We start from the raw sequence: 23,454 nt of genomic DNA, 5'->3' as shown, positions 1-23,454 counted from the left end.
TTGTAAGGTATATTCAGAGTGTATTTCCAGTACCCTTTTCTGGTGGCACTCTGGAACTGTGTGATTTGCCCAAGGCTACACAGGCTGGCTTTTCTCATGAGAAGGCATAGTGAAGAATTGAACTTCAACTTACTGAGCTATCCAGGCAACAGAGGCAGGATGCAGAGAGCAAATACATAAATATAAGCATGTACAAACAAATATTTAGGCATGTATAAACAATCTAAGGCTTGAGCTTCATAGGTTAATCACTATCTCAGCTTCAACTCCCTACGTAGAATATGGAGGTAGCAGTAATGTAACAAGAGTCATTCTCTAGATTCTTGAATGAATTACATACAGTATTTGTAATTTTAGCATATATGGATGATGATGATTCCTGCTCAAGAATATAAAGTGCAATATGTAGAATGCATGAACATATACAGTACTGTGGGAATATAAAAATGCAGGTAAACTAGGTAGCACACATTTTTCTTTTGCCGCAGTGAATTCCTGAAAAGACATATTTTTAGCTCTCTCTTCTCTCTCTGTATAGATGCAAACATAGACACAGATACAGATATTTTGCAGAAAAGTGAAATCACTCCTTTAATTCTTATCAAGAATCTATGTACATATAAAGCTAAGGTCTGCAAAACATATCTCAAGACAAAACAATTCCCTGTATCACTCCTCTGGCCAGCTGGAAGGAATTTCCAGTTCTACGTTTTATTTCTCCTGGATATGCAACACTGCAGCTGCCATTTGGCTTTACTTTCTTCTGTTGAGTACCTCTAGCATACAATATGGAGGTCCTTCATGTGGGTAGTCACAGGAGACTTCATGTAGGTAATCACAGGAGATGCTAATTTCTTCCTTTGGCTGATATCATTAATTGCAAATTGCTATGCTTTCATCTCCTGAAGTGAACAAAGACCTCACACGCCCCAGAACCTATTTGATTGGATGCTTCCTCCTACCACTGTCATTCATAGCTCTTCCTGGAATAATACAATAAAACATGTAAGGAAGAGCAGCTTATCTCTGTTTCTCAGAAGGATCTCTAAGTCTTCCCCTGGAGAAGAGATCTTGAGCTTCTTATCACAGTCAGGATGCTCTGCACAATCTAAGTCAAATACCGACCGTGCCCATGATCAACAACCACCATGGCAAATGGGCATGCTGATTGTGGAGGACAGAAGTAGTAGTCCACCACATCTGGAGGATGCCATTTTAAGGGAAGGTGGTATAAATTGTTGGAATGTATCAGATAACATTTAGCTAGAAATTACAGCTTATTTCCTTCTGTGAATTTTTTTTCTTCGTCCTTTATCTTAAAAAAATTCTGACTTAGAGTTCTGCTGTTAATTACAAAGCTTTACTTGAACACAGTTTCACCCATAGGTTGGGTGCTCATCTTATAAGCAATCTGATTTGTCAAAGTGAGCCAATTCAGATCTACCCACCCCACCCCCAGCCACAATATACTGTCAGTCTAAATTCCCTCATATCCAGATGAAAGTCAAAAGTTTGGATGTTGGTAGATCTATGCATGAGTAAATAATACAGAAGGCATCTCCCAGCTTGGCAACAGAGGCCTCTTTGTTACTGGGTCACACACATTGTGATTGAATCTTTCCAAATTTTAACTAGATCTTCTTCCTACTCATTTGTGTTTTGTCTAATATGTAGCACACGCCTCTGTTTCATGCTGCTGGGCTGTCTCGTATCACACATATTAATATCACCACCACTCTGTTTCTTCCTGTTCCTTTGACTCTCTGTTTACTGAGGCTAAGTATTTATCGGATATCTAGAGCTGTCACCCGAAACAGTGTGTACCATAATAAACTAAATCTTCAGTTATGCTCTGTGTTGTTTTTGCTGCCGCAGATTAATAAAGCTGTCCTACAGTTAGTTGGAAGAGCAACTCAGGAAACTATTCTGAGGGCTGCCATGTCTTTAATGAGGCAAAGAGAAAATATATTCCTCTTTTCCAGAATATCTGTTGGAGCTGCACAGTGAATAAACAAGTTAGTTCCCCTCCCATTGACCAGCAGGTCAGCTTTGATTTCCTTCACTTGTTTTCCCCATTGATTTGCTAGGGGACCTGTCAATTTGATAAATCCAGATGGATAAAAATGTCCATTCATAAAATGTCTTTCTGACTCCCAGGGGAATCTTAGGAGCTGCGGAGCTGAACTCATTAGGTGAGTCCTATATGGCCGAAAGGGCTGTACTTACAGTAAGAGGTGCTGGACAGATCGCTTCACTGTAGGCTCTGCTTTCTCGCTTTCGCAGCTGCGGCCTCCAGATGCCGGAAAGAGAATTCCGGCAGAGAGAAAAAATGGGCCCAAAGAAGCTAAATGAGTCACTCCCTCCTTCCCTATACAAAAGCTGGGATTGCGTCCACTTGATTTCTTCATCCATCCTTTCTGCTGATTATCAGAGCTTGGAGGAAGTGGGATGGGAGACATTGTTTCATCACAACCATTGGGGTTCATGAGTCATGTCCTACTGTAGTCTACTATCTCCGCCCCCCCCCCTCCCAACCTCTACTCATGCAGATATTCACAAACTAGGCCTGAGTGAGCGGCATGCAGCACTAGTCACTTTTACAACACAGCTCATTCTTTGCGCTTCCTCTCCCTTCTTCAGTTGAATTAGCAGAGGTGAAATGGAGTGCAGTGGGAAGCCTCAGGGGCAGGCCGTTTGGTGTTGTTCCACACTTTTGGATTTGATGTCAACCTCAAGTTGGAACTGACTTATACCAACCCCAATAGGTCTTTCAAGGTGAGATATTTAAGGGAGGGTTTCACCAGTTCCACACACCCCAATAAACTTTCATAAAGCAGGGATTTGAACCCAGGCCTTCTGAGCCCTACTCCATCCTTCTATCCACTGCAACATACAAGGTGTCTTTTGGGGAGATGCAGTTTTGGACTATGACACTTACAATCCCTCATCGTTGAGTGTGGTGCATGGCGCTGACAGGAGCTGCAGTCCAAAATGCGTTGCTTCACTCTCAGTCCTCATCCAACCCTGAAATGAACAAAACTGCATTTTCTCATGTTCCTTCTCCGCTCCTGATACTTCTTCCTTGGACTGCCCTTCGTCTAAAATGTGTCTCCTCTGAGGCCCATTGCCCCCCCCCCTGTGTTGGTGACTCTGAGAGGCAAGGTGCAGGGTGCACTGAAGCAGGAGTCAAGTTTTTAAAAAATATCTGGAAAAGCAGAATTTTCAAAGAATTTATTTTTAAAAATAACAATGATTTCAAGGTGACTTCAAAAAAAATGTAACAAGAATTAGCTATCTGAATCATCGAGGAGCGCCCAAAAAACTCACAGTAGATTTTATAATAATTAAATCTGGGTGGTTGTTTTTTTAACAAAATAGTTTTTGTGTATTCTCGAAGGCTTTCACAGCCGCGATCTGATGGCTGTTGTGGGTTTTTGAACCCGAAAAAAACCAACAACCACCATCAAAATCGGTTTTGTCACAAAAAGTTTTGCCTGGCGTCCAAGAAGCAACAAAGCCAGTGCTAAGGTACATTTTGTGTAGTGTTTCGCATCTTGGGAACCCTTCCCCCTCTGGAGCTGTGCAGGCAGAGAAGAATGGCGTCCTTCTTAATTGGATTGATTAGGAGCCCCTCCCCCGCAACCCACCCTTGACAAAACCTCCACCGACCTCCGCTCACGACCAACTCGGTCGAGGGCCGGTGTGATCCTGCAGGGGGCGCCATTTCCCGCAAGAGAGGATGGGTTCGCGCCCTCGCCGCCCCCCTCCCGCGCCCCGGCATCTCCACCCACCCACCCAAAACCTTCCTCGCAAAGAAAAGAAGGGGCGGGGCCTGCGGGGTGAGCTCAGGCAGGCGCCGGCGAAGGAGGGCCGGGCCCCGGGCAGCGTGCAGAGCGGGCAGCGGAGGCAGCGAGGGAGGGCTGGACGGCGGGCGAGCGAGCTCAGCTCGGCTCTACTGGAGGAGGAGGGGGCGGAGGTCGGCGGGGCCACGGCGGCAAGCCTGGGAAAAGCGGAGTGATGCTGCCGGCGGCGAGGGCCGACTACCTTGCGCCCTGGTGGGCGTCCTGGCTGCACGGGCTGCCGCACCTGAGTCTGAGCCTGCAGCCCGTGTCCAGCGCCTTCCGTCCCAAGGATGAAGACTACCAGCAGGTGCGCTTTCCTTCGCCCGCCGCCGGGGCCCCGTCTGCCCGGGGCTGGCTTTGTGCTACCTTCGCCCCTTACACCTCGTGGGGAGGGGAGGGGGTCGGACGGGACGAGCGCCTTCGGTTTCGAGGAGCCCCTCGCGCCCCAAGGAGCCCCTCATCCCTGACCCGTTCCTCCGAGTGGACTGGGCCGGATGGGGCTCCGCGCCCTTCAGATCCCGCCCCGGGTACTCGGCCCGGCCCGGCGAGGGAAGGAAGGGGGGTTTCCGTGCCCTCCGGGCAGAGGCGATCCTCCCCTGCCTTTGCCCTTCTTGATCCCTTCCGGCTTTCTAGGAGTATCCCGCGCAGGGGAACACGCGTCTTCCTTGCTGGAGCTGGGGTTTCCAACTTCCTCCCGTGTCCTTCCTGCCCCCTTTGTCTCTCCCCCCCCCCCGCCCTCCATGCCTGCTGCTGCTTCTCTGCGGCTCCTGGTCTAAGGCGGCCCGCTTCGCTCCTTCGCGGTGCCCTCGAGGGCAAACCGGGAGGCGCCCCTTCAGTGTCGGAAATATTCCTGGAGGAAAGGAAGCGGGAGTTTCCCGCAGTGCCCTCCCCACATTTCTCTCCATCCCTCCCCAGCTGGTCGCTGGCTGGTGTGTATGCTCTTGCACTACAGGTCCCATAACCCCCGACCCTCCCCCCCCCGTGCACGCTATTGGGGTGCAGTAAGGCACCCCCAGAGGTCCGGTGTTAAAAACCCAGCCCTATGTTCTCCGTCCCAGCAACAACGATTTCTGGGAATCTGGATTCGGCTGGAAATCCAGATGGACAGTGATGGAACCTGGAGCGTTTCATTTTCTAAATCATTCATTTTTCATTAAAACTTTGTTTCCTCCCCTAAACGAAACAGGGTTAAAGCTTGGTGTAATAACTTTAGGGAGTCACAGACTATGCTTTGGCTTCTTCATATAGAGGTGACAAGAGCTGGATTTTTTTCTCCTCATTGGCTTTACTGAGTGTGAACTCAAACCTTCCATCTCCTTTTAGAGCCACCTTAGACCCTCAAAAGAAAAATCAGGAAGCCCTGTTTCTTTATCCCATCGGGAGATCTACTGGAAACATAGTCATCTTCCTCTTTAGATAGCTTCACCCAGTGTCTATCCCTAGTTCCTCCCTGGTGTTTCTCCATGCGGGTGAAGGAAGTCTGTGGGAACAGGGATTCCATTAACCTCAGCTGATTAAGCTAAATGTGCCCTTGAGGCCAGTCGGAAGGAACAGCAAAACAAAGTTTGGCTGTTTTCTGTTTTGTCTTATCTGTGTGAAACAATCTGCGTCTCCTTTCCTATCCAGATATCAGTCGGCTTGTGCAAGATTGTGGCAGAGTCATTTCTTCATCTGAGTTTTGAGTTCATGTGCTATTTTAAAGAAAGCCAGTTAGATAATTTCTGAACTATCTTAGTCTGTCTATATAGTATTGAAGGCATAGCAGAACTGGGGGGATGACCTAAATATTTTATTTACCCTTTTTTTTTTGTTATTGATAGCAATCTTTAAAATTTTTCTCAGATAGCTGCCTATGCACTAATTTGAGAACAGAAAGGATGTGGACAAGGGTGCAGATGTTGTACAGAAAGGTTTATAAAAGAGATAAAATAGGCAGTTTTGAATTCTTAGCCTTGCCTTTTCTCATTGTCATCAGCTTTGTATATATCCTACAATGAGTTGGTTTCCTCAAGAGCATGGTGTCCTTAATGTGACACATACTGTGGGTCTTCCTTATGTGATTACTCAGATTGTGATAACAACAATTAGGGCTCACTTACTCTTCCGAGGTATTTGCAGAACATTTAGTTACTTTTTTCACCTTGTCTCTTCCATAATTTGCAGCTATCCAAAATTAATCTCTGTAACCATCAAAGTTAAAAATTGTGCTCTTAATGAGTTCAGAAATTGCAAAAGGTATAAAGCACCCTTACTTCCTCTATAATGTGCAGAAGCTGCTTGGTCCTTTTAGCCATTGAGTTGTACAGATCCTGGTGTATGTTGCGCACAATGCCTGAAGTCATGGCTCTGTTTCTATAGATGGTCAGTGCCTTTTGATGGTACTGTCAAGTGGCATGTTGAATGTTTATTGTTTTGAAACAAGGTGTGCGGAAGATGACTAAAATATACTTCCAGTTAACAAGATGTAGGCAGAAAGCTTCTGCCCCCTCTAGCTTTGTTTGCACCAGAAAAGCTTTGGTGCCTGGAGAGATTTATAGAATTGAGAGCAAACTTGAAAGTCATTTAGACCAGCCTCTGCTTCATGCAGGATCTGCAGTGCAGGATGTAACTACAGTACAGCATCCCTATCAGATGATCACAACCTCTATTTAAACAACTGCAGGACAAAGGAAAGGCTACCATCTTCCGGATCCCATCTGCTTCCTGCAGTTTCTACCATGTCGGTTCTCCTTCTGCCATCTGAAGTGGTAAAAGACACGTTTGCTCTGGCTTGTGTGGGATACTTGAAGACTGATACAGTATAGTTCCTGTCTCTAGTCTTCTGTTTTCCAGGCAGAGCATAATCAGCTTTTTTATTACTGTTTTTCGGATTTGGCTTTCAGACCCTTCTCCTCATTATTTGGACACATGGAGTCAATCTTTCGGATTTCATTCACCATTGACCACTATATTATTCAGTTTGATAATCTGGCTTTTAAACACAGTCAACAGCAGAAGTGTAATCCAAAACCTGCAAGCTAAGACTGATCTCTAGTCACATTTTGTGAGTGCGACGATCCACTTGTGATCTCTTAAAGACACTTAAGATTCCCTTCCATATGTGCCACTGGTATGCCAGCTTTCCCCCTGTCTCTTATAGGCTTTTGATCATTTTTGTTGCAGCTGTTTTAGACTTTAAATGCAGAACTTTACGTTTTTTGAATCTTGGCAGTTTTGCACGAGTGCTTGAGCTTGTCAAGACTGTTTTGAAATCTTGATTCTGTCTTTGATGTGAACTGTCCCTTTCAGGTCCATACCATCCGTCATTTTGATCAGTGTCTTCTCTCTGCCATGCCCTCAACAAAGTCAAAAATGTTGAAAAACCACTGGCCGTGAGCCCCACCTCACTTGGCTTAGGACCTGCCTCCAGGCTGGTGCATTTAGGAATACCTGCTGGTTAGGCTCGTTCAACCAGATTATCCACCAAAAAGTAATATCATTGGGTCCAGAGGACCTTTTGTGAAATTGTTTGCTGAAGTTTATATATGTGACAGGGGTTGTAGTCTAACAGTGAAAGTTCATTTAGTCCCCACTCCTGAATAAATCAAAAGCATTCTTATGCTTTAGCTACAAATCAGTATGGAAGCTGCATATGTTTAGTTTAGGAAAAAAGTGAAAGGCAGACGTGATAGCAGTTTTCAGGTGTCTTTCACAGGCCAATATAAACTTGTTCTTTATTATTCCAGAGGGCAACTCAAACTAGAATTGGTCTGCTATTATTTATATATATATACAGTATATACAAGGACATCTGCAAGCGGGATCTGAAAGCCTTAGGAATGGATTTCAACAGATGGGAAATCCTGACATCTGAGCATTCAGCCTGGAGGCAGGCGGTGCATCATGGCCTTTCTCAATTTGAAGAGACCCTTGTCCAGCAGGCCAAGGCAAAGAGGCAGTCCCGAAACCAGCAAAATCAGGGAGCTGGACAGGAGACAGATTGTATTTGTCTTCAGTGTGGAAGGGATTGTCACTCTCGAATTGGCCTTCTCAGCCACACTAGACGCTGTTCCAAGTCCTCCATACAGAGCATGTTACCATAGTCTGTCGAGACTGAAGAGTGTGTGTGTGTGTGTGTGTGTGTGTGTGTGTGTGTGTGTGTGTGTGTGTGTATGCTGCTTTCTAGTAAGCAGTCTACTTTTTCTGCATCTGCCATTTTCTTTTTTTTCTGAAGATATGGACAGCGTTTGTCCAGGTGCATTTTCCTGGTTGCTTTTCCAGTTGGGAAAAAACCTCAAAAGATTAGAGACAGCTGTTCAGAAATGACGCTGACTGGCCTCTTCAACATCCTGATCTGTCGTTTATCTTGATGGTGACTTCAGTTCATCTAATGTAGCCAGGTGTTCCTTAACCATCTCCTTTCTCATCCTACTGGAGGTGCACTGCCCATATTTGCAGATGCTTACTTTTCCTTTAAAAAAATGATAAAGGAGGACACAGCCTGCAAGCAGATGCTGAGTGCTTAGTTTTTTTCCATTTACTGCTGTGTGGACATGTGATTGGGGGGCAGAGGGGAATCAGACATCTATAGCCAAGCATTCCTGTCTTCTCTGGCAATACACATAATATGTGTTCTTTGTAGCATGGTATTGTGCACCCAAGCACAGAGTATTTGCCAAGCAGAAATCCTTTCTTATAATATAATGATTCAGGACTTCTTTTCTTCCCAGAAGAAAAACGATAAATTGGAAAATCCAGTAGAACTATTCTTGTCACTTTGGAAATTGCCTCCTGAACTCTTATTTCCTTTATACTGGTCACCTGCAGCCGCGCATCTGAGAGGTGGCTGGGTTTTTTTCACTGTGGTATTACTGTAATTAATTTTTGATTCCATGTGTAGGTCAAACTGTACCGCTTCTGGTTGCATGTCTCAGAATATTACCTGTGCTGTAGTTTTGGCTGCTTGCGAGTGAACGCTTTCCAGTTATGCTGGCAGGCACACTGAATCTGAACGGGGCTAATTGAATCCAGGGACTTTTAAGTAATTCCCCATGTGGCTGAGATGTGTGCATCTCTGAGATGCCAAGAGACAGCACTGCAGACAGCAAAAGTGGGTAATAGCCTTGACCGTTCTGATGCAGAAGGAGTTGGAGTAGTGAGAGGTGGCACTTAACTGAACATAATTGGAGCCAGTCATTAGGTGTTTGCCTGGAGGATAAGCAAATAGGAGTTTGAGAAGCACTGATACTATGGAGTCCGACTTATTTTATGTAAAGTAGACTGTGGGATCTCTATAGCTGCCATTATAATAGTGGGGTGGCTGAAATGGCTTTAGTGGGAGCCCATGTGTATTCTATATTTCTTGCTATACTTTAATTCTGTGGAAAGAGTTGGTCTGTAGGATAGCATGAAGTGTTTGATATGTACAGAAGCTTTTTAGTAAGGGTTGCTTAAAAGGCAAAACGGGATTGCTAAGAAGCTATAGTTTTGCAGATATTTGGGGAGAATTACTTGATTATTTGTTAATATAGGGGAAGGGAAGCACACCACCGCAAGGAACATTACAGTTTTAGAAGAGGAATGGGAACCCTTGAAGGGGGGAAAAAACCCTGGTTGTACCTCCAATGGTCCTGGTGGGAGCGGGCACATCGTTATTTCAGATAGCAAAGGAGACCTGCCGCTTGAAGGTGAAATTGGCAGCCAGTCAGCCAGCAAGGCATGTGCCAGCACTGGTGCTTCTTTGCTGGGAGGCTGACACCCCAAACCGTGGCAAGGCATGGCTCCAGAAATGGTGGTAGATAACAGATTGTCTGTGTCGATTGACCCACAAAGGTTTGCAGATGTGGTGTTGTTGGCAGGTGCTATTGCTCTGTATCGCTCCAAGTCTGTTCAGCCCAAAGGCATGTATTTTTGGATAACGGATACTCAGCTTGTAATATGATTATGTCCCACACTGAAATTATATTTGGCAAGCCTTGCTCCTGGTCCTTTCCCTGCTTCTGCAGGTGTTGGATTAGTAAAAGTGAAAGTCAACCTATATTAGGATGAGCAAGAGAAACCAGAAAACTAAACTTGCTTAACACACTTTAAACAATTCCTAAACTAGTGCCTTGGACTGCAAACATTGCACTAGATAAAAGTTTGCATTTGGCATGCTTTTGTACAATTAATGTGATTTTTGTTGTGTGCACACTGATAATTTGTCAAACCTTGGCTTATACTCCATTAGTTTGAGAGCAACACATGCAGTGCTCAGGTCATCTGTTAGTCTGTTTCTGTTATCAGATTTGATATATTTCAAGGCTGAAAACAGCTGCTTGCAAGCATAAGATGACCCAAACAAAGCAAGAAGGGCAATCTCAAGTGCTTTCATTGACTTAACATTTACTGAAGGCCTGAGTCAACCTTGGGCTGGTTACTTGAATCCTTTGGGGTTGAACTTGGATAGTGAGCAGAGTCTTCACTGCGGTACTATGGCTTAACTACTGTGTCCCTTGGTCCACCTGAGATCATCCACCCCGGCTCCAAAATTTCTGCTTAAAAGCAACTCTGTTTCTTTCCCTTTTGTCTTTTCATTTTGTTCAGCTTGCCCCCAATTATAAGTGTGCATTTATTCATCCTGAAGGATGATGCTTATCTTTCCCTCACCAGAGTTGTTCTTTGACATCTCCATTCTTCCCTCCTAAGAAGGGTTTTGCTTCTTAGTGGGTCCATGTTTTTCATCTTCCCAGTGGATTATAATTTAAGTGGTACCTCGCCTTCTCTGTAGTAATGTATTTATGTTCTCTCCAATACTGGAGAATATGCATTGCTCAAATACCCTGCAGAATTTATTATACTTGATCAGCCTAGAATAGCAGCACTTGACCACAGTTCAGGGAGTTATTCTTCTGAACCAGAACTCTAATAACATCTGGGCAACCATAGCTGATGACCATGTTGGCTGGGGAGTTTGGGAACTGTAGTAGAAAGAAATGACTTTCCCAGTCTCTGAATCTGACTGAGGATCCATGCAGACCAGTGTCTGGTTACCCCAATGCCTTCTCCTCCACTGTTTTCTCTTGCAACTGCTGCCCCTCATTAATTTATTTACAGGTACTTTGCCTCTGGAAAAGGAGGCTCGATTTAGGATCTGGGCAAAACCTGTATCCAGGAAAACAAAAAAGGATCCTTCTGTTTTCATACACTTGAACAAAAGCAATCACTATAATAGTTACTATAATAATCACAAATCTGTTGCTCTGTGATTCTGTCATGGTATAAAAGATGGGCACAATGCTCAAGTCCTCTGGATTGTTACAACATGGATTTGCTGCTTTGTGGCACTGGCAAGATCCAAACACAGGAATGCAAGGCGTAGATTTGATCTTCACGGATCTAGAAGATTTTTTCCCCATGGAAAATCATTCAGAGCAGCTTATTTAGTATGGAAGCCTTACCCTCCACATCAGTGGTCCCCAACCTTTTAAATCTCACGGACCAGTTGGGGAAGGTGGGGTACCCCCTGCACTCGTGCGCATGTGCGAAGGAGTGAGAGGGTGCTTGTGCAGGTGTGCAGGTGCTCATGCGCAAGTGTGAAGGGTGGTGTGGGAGTGTGGGTGCTCTTGTGCATGTGCAAAGTGTGATGTGGTGCTCAGAGGCACTCGTGTGCATGTGTGAAGGGGCTGTGCGTGGGGAGTGCATGCGGAGGTGGGGGGAGGTCTGCCTCCGCGGCCCAGTCTGGCTCACGCCACGGACCACCACCGGGCCACGGACATGGGTTTGGAGACCTCTGCTCTACATGGAATTCTTCTGAAATTGAACACACTTGTTTTTTCCACCAATTGTGTTTTTTGTTTACACTGCATCTTGATAGAGAAGCAACTCAAAGAACCTGGTTTGTTTTGTTTTCTATTCACGGAACTGACTTTTCTTTCTTTTCTATCCTTCACGACACTCTTCCATTAGTTAATCTTGCCCCTATTTCAGTCTGATAGGTAACCCTCTCTTGCTGCACTTCCCTCAGTCCCTGTTTCAGATACGGGCATTGCACCCCTCAACCCCTAATTGATAGGTTTGTTCTCCTTGCAGTCTAGGGGACTCTCAAGAGCTTGGATAGTTGAGTATTATTTGTTAAACATGCTGATTACCATAATCACCCAATCTCCTGAACAGGACAAAAGCTGATCCCACAGCTATAAATACTCAACTATCCAAGAAAACTGCACCAGAGTATAGATAGAGTTCTGATTCCTGTCCTCTGAAGATGCCGGCCACAGAGACTGGTGAAACGTTAGGAAGAAAAACCTTAAGAACACGGCCAAACAACCCGGAAAACCCACAACAACCATGTGGCCTTTCTATTGCTGAGCAATGGTCCCTTGAACAGTTTTGTGGCTGGGTGGGAACTTGAACCTGAGATCCTCGGGGCCAGTCTGGCACTGTATCTACTACTCAGTGAACTGCTAGATAGCTCTCTGTGGTTTAGGAATCTGGCTGCAGAACCACAGATTGGGAGTTCGATTCCCCACTGGGCCTCCTTGACAGGGACTGGACTCAATGATCCATAGTGTCTCTTCCTGCCCTGAAGTTCTAAGGTGATTATGATGATGATGATGATACTCTGTGGTGGCTCCCTCAAAAGCAGATTTTTTTAAAGATTTCTTGCTTTAGGATTCTGGACACTTGTGTGGTCAGAAACCTGGTGCTGATGCCAGTGAATTGGAGGGAGCATGGCAAGAAAAATATAGTCTTTAGAAACTTGCCTCTCTCTTTCTGGTTGTTTCTTACCTCTCCCTCACAAAACCCATACAGCTTTTCAAAAGGACTTGGTTTTGTTAAGACCTTTAAGAGCCTCGTGGTGCAGTGGTTAAACCGCTGTACTGCAGCCAAAACTGTGCTCACGACATGTGAGAACACCTCTTCAGACAAATGATGGGACAGAGTGACACTGGGACTAGTCCCCAGGAACTATTTTTGAGGTTTGCCATCTTATTGTCTGGCCCTATGGTATCAGAATGGTTTCAAGCTGGAGGTGGGAATAAACAAGGCAAGGCCATTCACCTGTACTTTATGATAAAATAATTCTCTCATTGTTTGGTAGAAAACCATGTTGTTGTTTTTTAAAGGAAACTGTAATTGATGATCAATGATTGTATCTTTGAAGGGTTTTGTTTCTTAGAATTTGTAGTGTAGGATTTACATTACCATGTCCTGCACAAGTTTCTAGAACTAATCCCTCCCATACACTTTTTTTCTTTGTGTAAGATTATGATGAGTAGCTAAAATAGTATTTTAAGAAACATAATCTCGAGAAGATGTCAAAAACTAATTGAGGGAAATGGCAGAAGTCTTTGCCCCTGGGCAAACAGTGATGGAATAGCAAATTAAAACTTGAACTTTTTAATGTACTCTCCAGTTCAGCTATTCAGAGACGTTTGGCACATTCTGTGTTGTGCTGGCCAATCTGGCAGCACTTCCCACTTGGCTTTCACCTGTGCATCCAGTACAGCTGTGCTGAAGTGTAGAAGAAGCCAAGTTTTAATCTGGAAACATCTGCAAGGTGAACACTTTTATACAGTGGTTGGCAAACAAGCTGTTTTTTAACCACTATCTATGCTTTATATGGCTTTTTCTTCTGTAGAGCTAAGCTGTGGTTTCTGGAGTTGACTTATTTTAAACTAAGTGTTGTTCATCTCAACTACCAGTCCCAGTTTGAATAACATTGTGGTTAACTGAGCATGGAAGCAAAAACTGAAGAACTCCTAGTTGGGCAGAGGGGAGAAAGTTGGGGGAGAAGAATGTGCAAGCCCAGCATTCACTGAGGGGAGAGCACAAAATATAATATAGCTCAATCCACAAATCAGAAGAAAGGTTGGATACATAGTGATGCAGCTAATGTCCTTGTTTGGGGATAATGTTGCAAAACTCTGTCCCAGAAGCTGACCTGATGATAAGCTTCTCTGGTTCCATGTGTGTGTCTGCATGTAGGACTATTACAGTAAAGCATATTGAAAATTCTGATTTGTATTAAAGTTATTGACACCTCAATAGGGTCTTGTTCAATGTCTTAACTCCTTTGAGCACAGGTTCAAAGGCTCAACTGGTCTGATGCTGGAAGCTGATTCTGAGTTCCCTTCAGTCACTCCGACTAGCTGAAATCATGGTTATCGATGGTGACTGCAAGACTTGTTTACTGATGCTTGGATAAGAGATGCTGATCCAGCTGTGTATCATGCTGCTACAGCTGTGTATGTCCCAAAATATAATGTACAACAACAGAAAAAAATATTTCCTTCTAGCCCTATCCCCTCCACACAGTTGGTTTCTTGAAAGCTACAGAATTCCATTTTGTACGCTACACTGAATTCTGTGTATCGCAATTACAATTTCTAGCTCTGTAGATCCACTGGAAAGGGGGGGGGGGGGAAGGCAGCAGTGGATGTGGATTTGCAAACCCCACACACCTGCCTGCTTGCATGACTTCAGCTCTGCCTCCTAAATATCTGTGTTTTATAGTTCTGTTCCCCTTTTTCTCTACAGTGCATTGTTCCCTGACACACATTTATACTATATGCAGTGCTGGATAAAATGTTCATGCACAATGAAAGCTGGGTACCCAGGATTTTTGTAGGCCTTGCTGAGTCTACTGTATTTCAGTCCAAAATACACAATTTTCAGGGAATCTCATTTGGCCAAATCTGACTCCATTTCATTGTGCTCTGTTGCAGAAGTTTGAGGTCTTGAGTATACAATTCCAGACACCCTTTTTGTGCCTTAGTGTATATTCTCCTTATGCTGGTTGCTAATGTGTTCATGAAGGTCTCATTATAAGAGCTTGAGTGGATTCTTTGTGTTGCCAAAGAAGGGGAATCATCCTATTGTCTTCTTTCCAGTCAATCTTGCCAGATATTGTGTGATAGCTGCAGGACCCTCTGACACGTGAACCATTAAGTTCTGTCTTGGGGTTGAGTTCAGTTATTGACTTAGATACCTTGGGTCACCAGATTAAACTCCCAGAAGCCTTCAACACTGCCTATGCTGACCAGGATTTCTGGAAGTCCCCCCCCCCCCCCAAAAAAAGTTGGAAACCAGTGGCTTAAACCAGCTAGCCAAATGTTGGTTGGGGAAAGCCTTCCATGCTTTTTTCTTCCTCTCCCTACTTTTTTTTTTCTAGATTCAGGAAGAGCTTGGGAAGACTTACAAGCTTGTATGTTTTGTGGGCTGACATTTGTTTCTAACAAACATATTGCACACAGCTGTAGGTTTTGGCTTTTGTATATCTTTCTGCTATCGTTTTTACCTCAGATGTGAGCTTCAGAAAATCCGAAGAAATGGCTGTTCATCATTTCAAAAGCAAAATGACAGTTGAGTTTGGGAGTAATAAGTATGGGAGAGAAAGGGTCAGCATCGTTGGGAATATTATATGGGGTTGGTTTACCGGTTTGTTGCTGAGAGAGGTAGGTGTCAAAGAGATGCCCCAGGTTCCTGGATCTTGAGGCTGTGTGCTGACCAAAGTTAGGGGTATCCGCGGTTTCTAAGGCCATAAAGATGTACTCCATTTAAAACAGATCACCCTTCTTCTGGACCACTTGTTTATGCTGTTCTGCTACTGGCTGCATCTAGGCTGTTTGGAGGTTGCTTGCGGGGCACGCTGCCAAGATGAAACTGAGCCACCATTTGTTAGCCCTCACGCCGGAGTTGTCACTGGCGGTTGGAGGAGGAAACGGATAAAATTATTCTCCTTTCTTCTGCTTCTCCTGTCCCCCACACCCAGCCTTTTTGTGAAATGCTGCTCTAAGCTCAGGATTGGAAATGGCCCAAGTGAGAGCAGCTACAGCCCAGGCTGTGAGCTGTGGGCGCTTAGAAGCCTGGCACCACTGGGGAAGATTTGTGCCAGCAGGGAAGCAGTCCATGGAGGATGGCACAGCTGCCCACTCTGTAGGATTCCTGCTGCTTGACCTTCGTTACCAAGGGCAGTTGGCTGTGGTGGCAGAGAAATGAGGATTGAATGCTTCTGATTGCGGGCAGAGGATAATGGGCTGAAGGGTCTTTTGCCAATCAGAGGCACAGAAGCACATGACCATTATAGCATCCTCTCTTTGCTGCTCTGACTCTTTCAGGCTGTCACATACTATAAGGCAGAGTGTGCCTCCGTGTTGCATGCTACTAATATAAGAGCCTGTCCCCTTCTCTACTATCCACCCTAGTAGTCTGAACTCTGCAGTTTTTATTCAGTCATAGTCTCAGAGCCTCTTAAACACAGATCAATTTAGTGTCCCTGTCTTGATTTAAGTTGGTCACTTTGATTTATGTAAGGGGCTGTTTTGCATTTGATGTGTGTCTTAGCTACACACAGGCCTTCTGTGCTGTGTTTGTTTGCCTGTTTAGCCATGCTGCTTCTAGAGATGCTTTGTGCCATTGGGAGGCCCATGTGTATTCATGTGCATTCTTAACCCTTTCCTTGCCTGCCACATCTCTGCTCCACATCATGCCAGCCCCTCCAATTCCTTTTCTCTCATGGGATTGCAAGGGCAGATTTGCAGCAGTGGGTGAGGGGGAGTGAAAGACTGCTTTGGGGACTGTTATGGAGATGAGAAGCAATGGATGGTGAGAGAATAACACATAATCTCACCTTGTCTCCACCTTATATAAGAGCTTTGTGGCGCAGTGGTTAAACTGCTGTACTGCAGCCAAAGCTGTGCTCACAACCCGGGGTTCAATCCCAGGTAGCCGGCTCAAGGTTGTCTCAGCCTTCTATCCTTCCAAGGTCGTTAAAATGAGTGCCTAGCTCGCTGGGGGGGGGGCAATGTGTAGCCTGCATAATTAACTTGTAAACCGCCCAGAGAGTGCTTGAAGCACTATGGGGCGGTATATAAGCAGCACGCTTTGCTTTATATCCCACTCCCACCCTCAGAAACCCATCTTTTTTCAAAATAATCTAGTACACACAAAACAGGAGACTGGCACTGAGGCTCTATAAAATATTTGAGAACAATGTTTTTCCTCCTTTGGAAAGACTTGTATGTGTTGTGGGGGGGGCAGTGGCCAGCTTTGCTAGCAGATACCAGCCCTGCATCCATCTGAGGGTTCTGTTTCAGGTTTTATTCATGTATTCCATCTCTCCAAAATTAAAAGAAATTGAATGCTGTAGGCAGGACCTAAGCCAGCCTTCTCTAACCAGGCTTTTTCCATTTGGTTTGGACTAAAACACCCATCATCCAGTCATGATCAGTGCCATGGCTGACTGGAGATGATAGGAGTCATAGCCCAGTGCATCTGGAGGGCAACAGATTCAGAAAAGCTGAGATAAGTTGCCTTGTTTGCAATCAAGATAGGAACAGTTTATCTTTTTCAGTAGCCTGTGGAAATTTTCAGTGCTGGTTTCTCAAGTTTTTCTTAAATTCAGGGTTACAGAGGTTATGCTACCTCCAGTTCGCTGCATGAGCTTTCTACATCTGAATCATTTGTTTTTCTTCTGCCATGCACTTTTTGCCCAGCTATAAAGAAGACAGATCTAGATACAATTTGGAAGAAATAATTGGTTGGTGGTCATGATCTCAATTCATGTTAGGATGATATTCTTTTTGAGCTTAGTGGAATCACTGTTATCTTTTGATCACTGTCTCTCGATAAGAAAACAATCAAGGCAGGGCCAAAGTCACCCTTTCAAAACATGTTTTATGGAAATGTTCCCACAGCAGGCTACTGATCCATTTTCTTTTTCTATAATAATACTGAGTATTAATTACAGGGTATAGAATCGTCCTTTTCCTCCAGCATTCCCAATGTGGTGTAGTGGACAGAGTGATGCACTAGGGTCTTCAAAAACGGGGTTCGAATCTCCACTCCGCCACGGAAACTGACTGGGGGAGTGGAACTGGTAAAACCACTCCTTAAATATCTCACTTTCCCTCAGTTGGTTCTGATTTGACAGACCATAACAACAACAGTGTTCTTCCAGAACCAAATAAATATCTTCTAGATATTTCCCCCCTGCCAACATTTGATTTTTTTTAAAAAAAATTTATTGTCACATCTATCCTTTTAAACATCTGAAGGAGAGAAATGAATTGAGTGATGTGGATCAGAAGAAAGAGACCACAATATCACAAGTTCTTGATGTCTGCTAAAGGGAATGGGGGGTGGGGTGGATGCTTCCTTCTAAGGGAAATAAATATTGTATGGAGCAAGTCCTGCCTTTGTTTCTCTGTCACATCATGTTAACAGTTAAAGTTCTTCTTTGGCAGAGAATGCTGTATCTCAGTTACTGTTTGTTTGCAGTTAGGGCCATGGATCTATGCAAAATAACCCTTTTCCCTGGCCACGTGGCACATTTTCTCATTTGACTTTCCTTATAATCCAAGCTGTGACTTTAGATTCCGCCCCCCCCGTGTTGTCTTGCAGTGTGCCTTAACAGCTCCTGTGCTTCCCTCCACCCCTCTGCTCCAGCACCATTTTGAACCTTTTGATGGGGGCCTCTGATTTTAACCCAGTCTGACAAAGCATCCTTCTTTTCTGGTGCAGGGAAGACAGAGGCTCCTCCTGACAACAGCTACAAATAAGATCTAGAAAAGCTGCTCCATGCCTTGAAGCAGTCCTTGTGACTTTTTTAAAAAGCCAATTTTTCCCATTGGGGGCTCATGTTTAACTCCTCTCCCACCCACCACCCACAAGACCCTCTCTGTTTCCAGGCTTAGTTGATGAGAAACAGCCCCACAATCACTGATGTCAGTGGGATAAACAAAGCTTTATTCAGGGAAAAGCTATGGGAGATGGTTCATTCTTTTTGACTGCCTTGATGTGTCCTTTGAATATGTTTTCTGCTGCTACTGGCATAATTCTGAGAAGCTATATAGGTATACATATTAGTGTATGCATATTTATAGAAAATGTTACTTCTAGCTTAACTGCTCTTAGCTGCCCAGAAATTCAGTTAATTCCATATGTCATAATTTGAGAAGGTAAAGAAAAACCGCTGGTGGAAGACGGTGGTAAAACATGTCCGTCATGAACTGGAAGGCCTCTGGGATGCCTCCTGGCTTTTTCTTGAAGGCCAGAAGTAAGTGGCTACTTCATCCCATCTCGTTTCTCCCCCTATCCTCAGTCCCTTTGTAATATGGAGATAATATTGCAAGGTGGTAGTTGAAGGATCATCTTATAAATCATGTGAATACATCCAGGTTATTATTTATTTAATTTATTTATTTTATTTATATCCCGCCTATCTAGTCAATAGACCACTCTAGGTTAAAAAGGCTCTCTTAAATAAAACTGTTTTTGAAGCACATTTAGGCACATACAGTACAGTAAGCATGTTGGATTTCAAAGTGGATGCTAGTGAGAAAGGGACTTCTCTCTTGTACTTGCCCAAATGGGTCCGGTCCTGGAAAAGACTGCAGAGCAGGGCCTGCACGGAAGAGCTTGGGTTGAGTTTGAGCCGGCTAAGCCTTGGTTTAGCTGTCTGGGCCATGCTGTTGGGCAGTGAAAAGGTGCCATGCGTGCCATTTAAGAATAGTAAAGTGTCAGTTTTTTAATTGCATGGCAGAGGTTGTTTTACTGCCAGGGGAGGAGAGGCCTTTGGAGGTTTTGTGATTATGTACAAAAATAATATATCTGAGTAGTACTATTCATGGGAGTGAATTTCATTGCTGCTCTGTTTTAGGCTGCAAAAATGTCTTTGGCCACTCCTGTCAGGAAGGTTTATGGGGGCAGAGGCAGTCCTTAAACAACTGGGTTTCAAACCATTTCGGCCTTTAGAAGTCAAGCTCAGCCTCATTGCTGACTTAGAAACAAGTTGGTAACTGGCAGCTGCGTTTGGCACTGCGGCTGCTCTTTTGCCATGCCATTTTGTGCTTTTCTTCTGTGTTTGTTGCTAGTCTGGGCTAGAAATGATTACGGTCGGAGCCCCCACTCTCACCATGTAGGAAGGTAGACTCCTTCCCTGCAGCCCTTGCAGAATCCTGGATCAGCCCTTAATGAGGCGAGCCATCTGTGCCCCCCCCCCATCATTTGTTTTTAAGCTGCCACCTCTGGGCTTTGAGCTGGACTTTCCTTTGCATCTAGAAGAACAGGCCAGGGCTTTCCTACCTGCTTCGGGCTTGGGAGAGGATGTGCATGAAGGAGAGAAGCAGAGCCAGGCATTTCTAAACTTCAGTTTGCCTTCAGAAGTTATCTGTGTCAAGAATTAGGACATCAGCCTAAAGTTGGGTTCATTGCAGGGAACAGAAGGGGAATGAAAAGCAGCATTCATCAGCCATGAGACTGTTGTGCCCCATTCCTCCAGGAAATGACTTCTGAATGTTCAAGAGGTTATTGTTAGCTTTGCCTACAACACAGCTGTGCTTATCAAAACTGTGAGAATCTTATCACCAGGACCTCCATGTCACGGTGATGTTTTTTAAGTGCACAACTGGATCTCCTGGAGGAGGTTGTACCTTGAAGCAGCTTCCTAGAAATTACTACTCCAAAACTGCATTTGTAGGCATGGGGGCAAGTGCTGTTGTAGGACAAAAAAAAATAGCCAAAGTAAATTATTGGTTGCATGTGTGAAACTGCTCTAAATACATGCTGTGCTTAATGTGTGTGGTGCTGGACAAGCCACATGCAGCTTGACTGTGTGTGGCGTGTTAAGAAAGCAATTAGGAACAGAACGTTTCCCACTTTTGTCAGATGTTTTTCCTCTGGCATGCTTCTGTTTCAGAAAAGTAAGCTCCAACATGATGAATGAATACAACACCAGTAAAGCTGGGTCATTCCAACATCATAATAGTGTTTGCATGTGAGCAAGGGAAGGAAAAAAACTTTGGAAGCATGTTTAGGGATATATACTTTTGGGTGTGCTGAAATTTTCAAAATCTTATTTTTCCCCTCCTTAAATTAAACAGTATAAGGACATGTGCACTGTGCAGTTATAATGTCTTTAAAATATTTATATTTATTTGACTAAATTAGCCTCAAAGTTTGGTTTTGAATTTGATAGAATGTAACATTTTTAACCACATTAAATGTGCTGTTTTGGATTTGGGAGAGATTCATTCTCATGGCTTTTTACTCCAGTGCTCTTTCAAATACTTCTTGCAAGTGGATAAAAATGGTGTTGGGATTTGTATAACAGGTAAGATTAGCACAGATTATAAAATTATGGATACGTAAAAAGGTGAAAAATGCTAGTTTTCCGGAAAAACTGGGAGATTCAGATTTATATATTTTTTCAAACTGTGCCAGGATCAAAAAAAGGTATGAAGATCCAGAATACACTCATCATGAGTTGTTGATGAATGTAGCCTTCCCCCCTGTCGCGTTTGTGTGTGTGTGTGTGTGTGTGTCTGTGTGTGTGTGTGTGTCTGTGTGTTTGTGTGTCTGTGTGTGTTTGAGAGAGAGAGAGAGAGAGAGAGAGAGAGAGAGAGAGAGAGAGAGAGAGAGAGAGAGAATTTAAATTCTGTTACTGAAGCTAATAAAGTCTCCTCCAGTATGCTGCCTAGCTGGGTAAACTGTTCTGAGCTCCTTGGAATGAATGTGTTGACATAAGTGTAATTATTATAATTAGAGGTTTGATGTAACTACCTGGAGGGAGCTTGAGAACAAGCAATAAGAGCACTGCAGGTCTCATAATGATGGGGGAAGTTTTCTCCATTTGAGCAGTTTAACAGAAGATTGAAGGAGGCCGTACGTGCAACCCAAATGTTGCCCATCCCGTCTTAAACAAGGCATGTGCTTCTGCTGGTAATATAATTCTGTATGTGTTGCACAAGTAGACAATGTTGTTGCTTTTTAAAAGAGTAAGTGTTGCGAAGTATTTTGGCTTCCTTCTTGTGTAGTCCCGTATTATCTATCATTTGACAGTGGTGCTGGAAAGGTAGCTATGTTGTGCCATTTATTGAACCCACCAATATTTCATGAAAAGTCCTATGTATTCCATATTTTTCCTTTGTATTTTGATGCCAGGGATATGTAAATTGGGAAGGGATTGTGGTCAATAAATGCTTTCGGGAATATATTTGGTACTCTCAAACTATTTCTGCATCAAACATTGACTTCGAGATTGTCATGTGTGTATGCTAAACTAGTCACTTCCTAGCATATCACAAATGTACCAACCTGTGTCTCATTTGGGAGCTGTGTTATCTGCTGTTTCCCACTGGCTGGTCTAAAATTAAGCAGTATTCACCTTGACCTCTGAGAGATCCAAAGTATAATGCCATCTCTGTATACAGTGGTGCCTTGCTTAACGGCGATAATCCGTTCCAGGAAAATCGCTGTTAAACGAAAATATTGTAAAGCGAAAATAAAAAGCCCATTGAAAACCTTTCAATGCGTTCCAATGGGCTTAAAACTCACCGTCCAGCGAAGATCCTCCATACGGCAGCCATTTTCGCTGCCTGTATAGCGAGGAATCTGTCCCTAAACACAGTGCGGAGCCGTTTTATTTACCCGGTGGCCATTTTGAAACCGCCGATCAGCTGTTGGAAAATCATCGTTTTGTGAAGAATCGGTTCCCGAAGCAGGGAACCGATCATCGCAAAGCGAAAAAAACCCATTTAGACCATCAGTCTGTGATCGCAATTGCGATCGCATAAAGATTGTCGTAAAGCGGATTCGTCGTAATGCGGGGCAATCGTATAGCTAGGCACCACTGTACTTCTGAGAAAGAGAGGCTTTTCCTTGAGCATGGCAAGGAAGTGTTAGAAATAGCCCATTAGGGGGCAGTGTGACCCATCATGGGCCAGTCTAGCTGCGAGTGCCCTCCCATCACCCTCAGCCAGTATGGCCATAATCCAGTCTGATGAAAATCAAGGTCCAGGATCTCGACACTCACAGGTTCCCCATCCCTGGTCTACTAAAGCCTTTAGGGCTGGTTGAGAAAATTGCCATCGTTGGATAACCAAAATAGAAAAATTAGCATTCATATTTCTCTCTTGTATTTAACAGTCAGCATACACTAATGCGTTTCCCCCTTTTTTCATTTCTTTCAGCAAAAAATACCTATTTTGCTTAAAGGCTTCATTCTGATGAATGCATAAACATTAACGAAGTGCTTGGATACTCAAAATAGTGCTGCTAGACTAGAAAAATCAACACTTATGGGAGAGTGCACTAGTTTACATTATATTCATTGGAGGCTCTTGTCAGCTATTGTTCTGAGGAAAATGGAGAGAAGGCAGTGAGGAAGTGAGAGAGCCGTTCAGAGGTCTACTGACAGCTAATGGTATCTGTGGTTTTTCCCAGTAGAGGAAACAAGTCAGAATCTATGAGCTCCTGTATATAAGAACAGCATGCTAATGCCTTCTTTGTATTTGTATAAGTCTTCAAAACTTCATGCCAGCCAGGATGGATTCAATTTAAACTGATTTAAATTTTTAAAACTGGAATTTTTTTTTGGTGATTTGAATTAAAAAATATCTTTAAAATTCAGATTGTGATTTGAATCAATTTTTTTAAAAAAAACATTGGTTTTTATCCCTCATGCCACCACGTTTTTTAAAAAAATACTCATTTGGACATCCTCAGTAATCTATGGGGGGGGTCTCCCCCTCCCCTTGCTTAAGGCTCTTCCAGATGCTGCATTCGTTCTGAGCAATGCACTGATTTTTGGGGGGGATGTTCTGGATGTCCAAATGACATTCCTCATATCTCGCCCTGTCTTGAGTTTCTT

General features: G+C 44.0%; 1 protein-coding gene across 4 annotated transcripts in view; it reads left to right on the top strand.

The window, feature by feature from the left end:
* Positions 1-3,843: 3,843 nt before the first annotated feature.
* TTYH2 (tweety family member 2) overlaps positions 3,844-23,454 on the top strand; it is a 73,964-nt gene continuing 54,353 nt past the window's right edge. For 3 of the 4 annotated variants that reach the window (XR_013541059.1, XM_072990753.2, XM_072990754.2), the window contains exon 1: positions 3,869-4,149. Coding sequence is in view for 3 of the 4 variants with exons in the window: in XM_072990753.2 (XP_072846854.2) it covers positions 4,018-4,149 (132 nt within the window). In the remaining variant the exon portion in view is untranslated. Of the gene's footprint in view, positions 4,150-23,454 lie in introns of all 4 variants that reach the window. The other variant, XM_020813137.3, reaches the window with a different exon arrangement.

This window comes from Pogona vitticeps, chromosome 2 (genome assembly GCF_051106095.1).
Source record: "Pogona vitticeps strain Pit_001003342236 chromosome 2, PviZW2.1, whole genome shotgun sequence".
NCBI lineage: Eukaryota > Metazoa > Chordata > Lepidosauria > Squamata > Agamidae > Pogona > Pogona vitticeps.
This window is presented reverse-complemented; position numbering and strand designations above follow the sequence as displayed.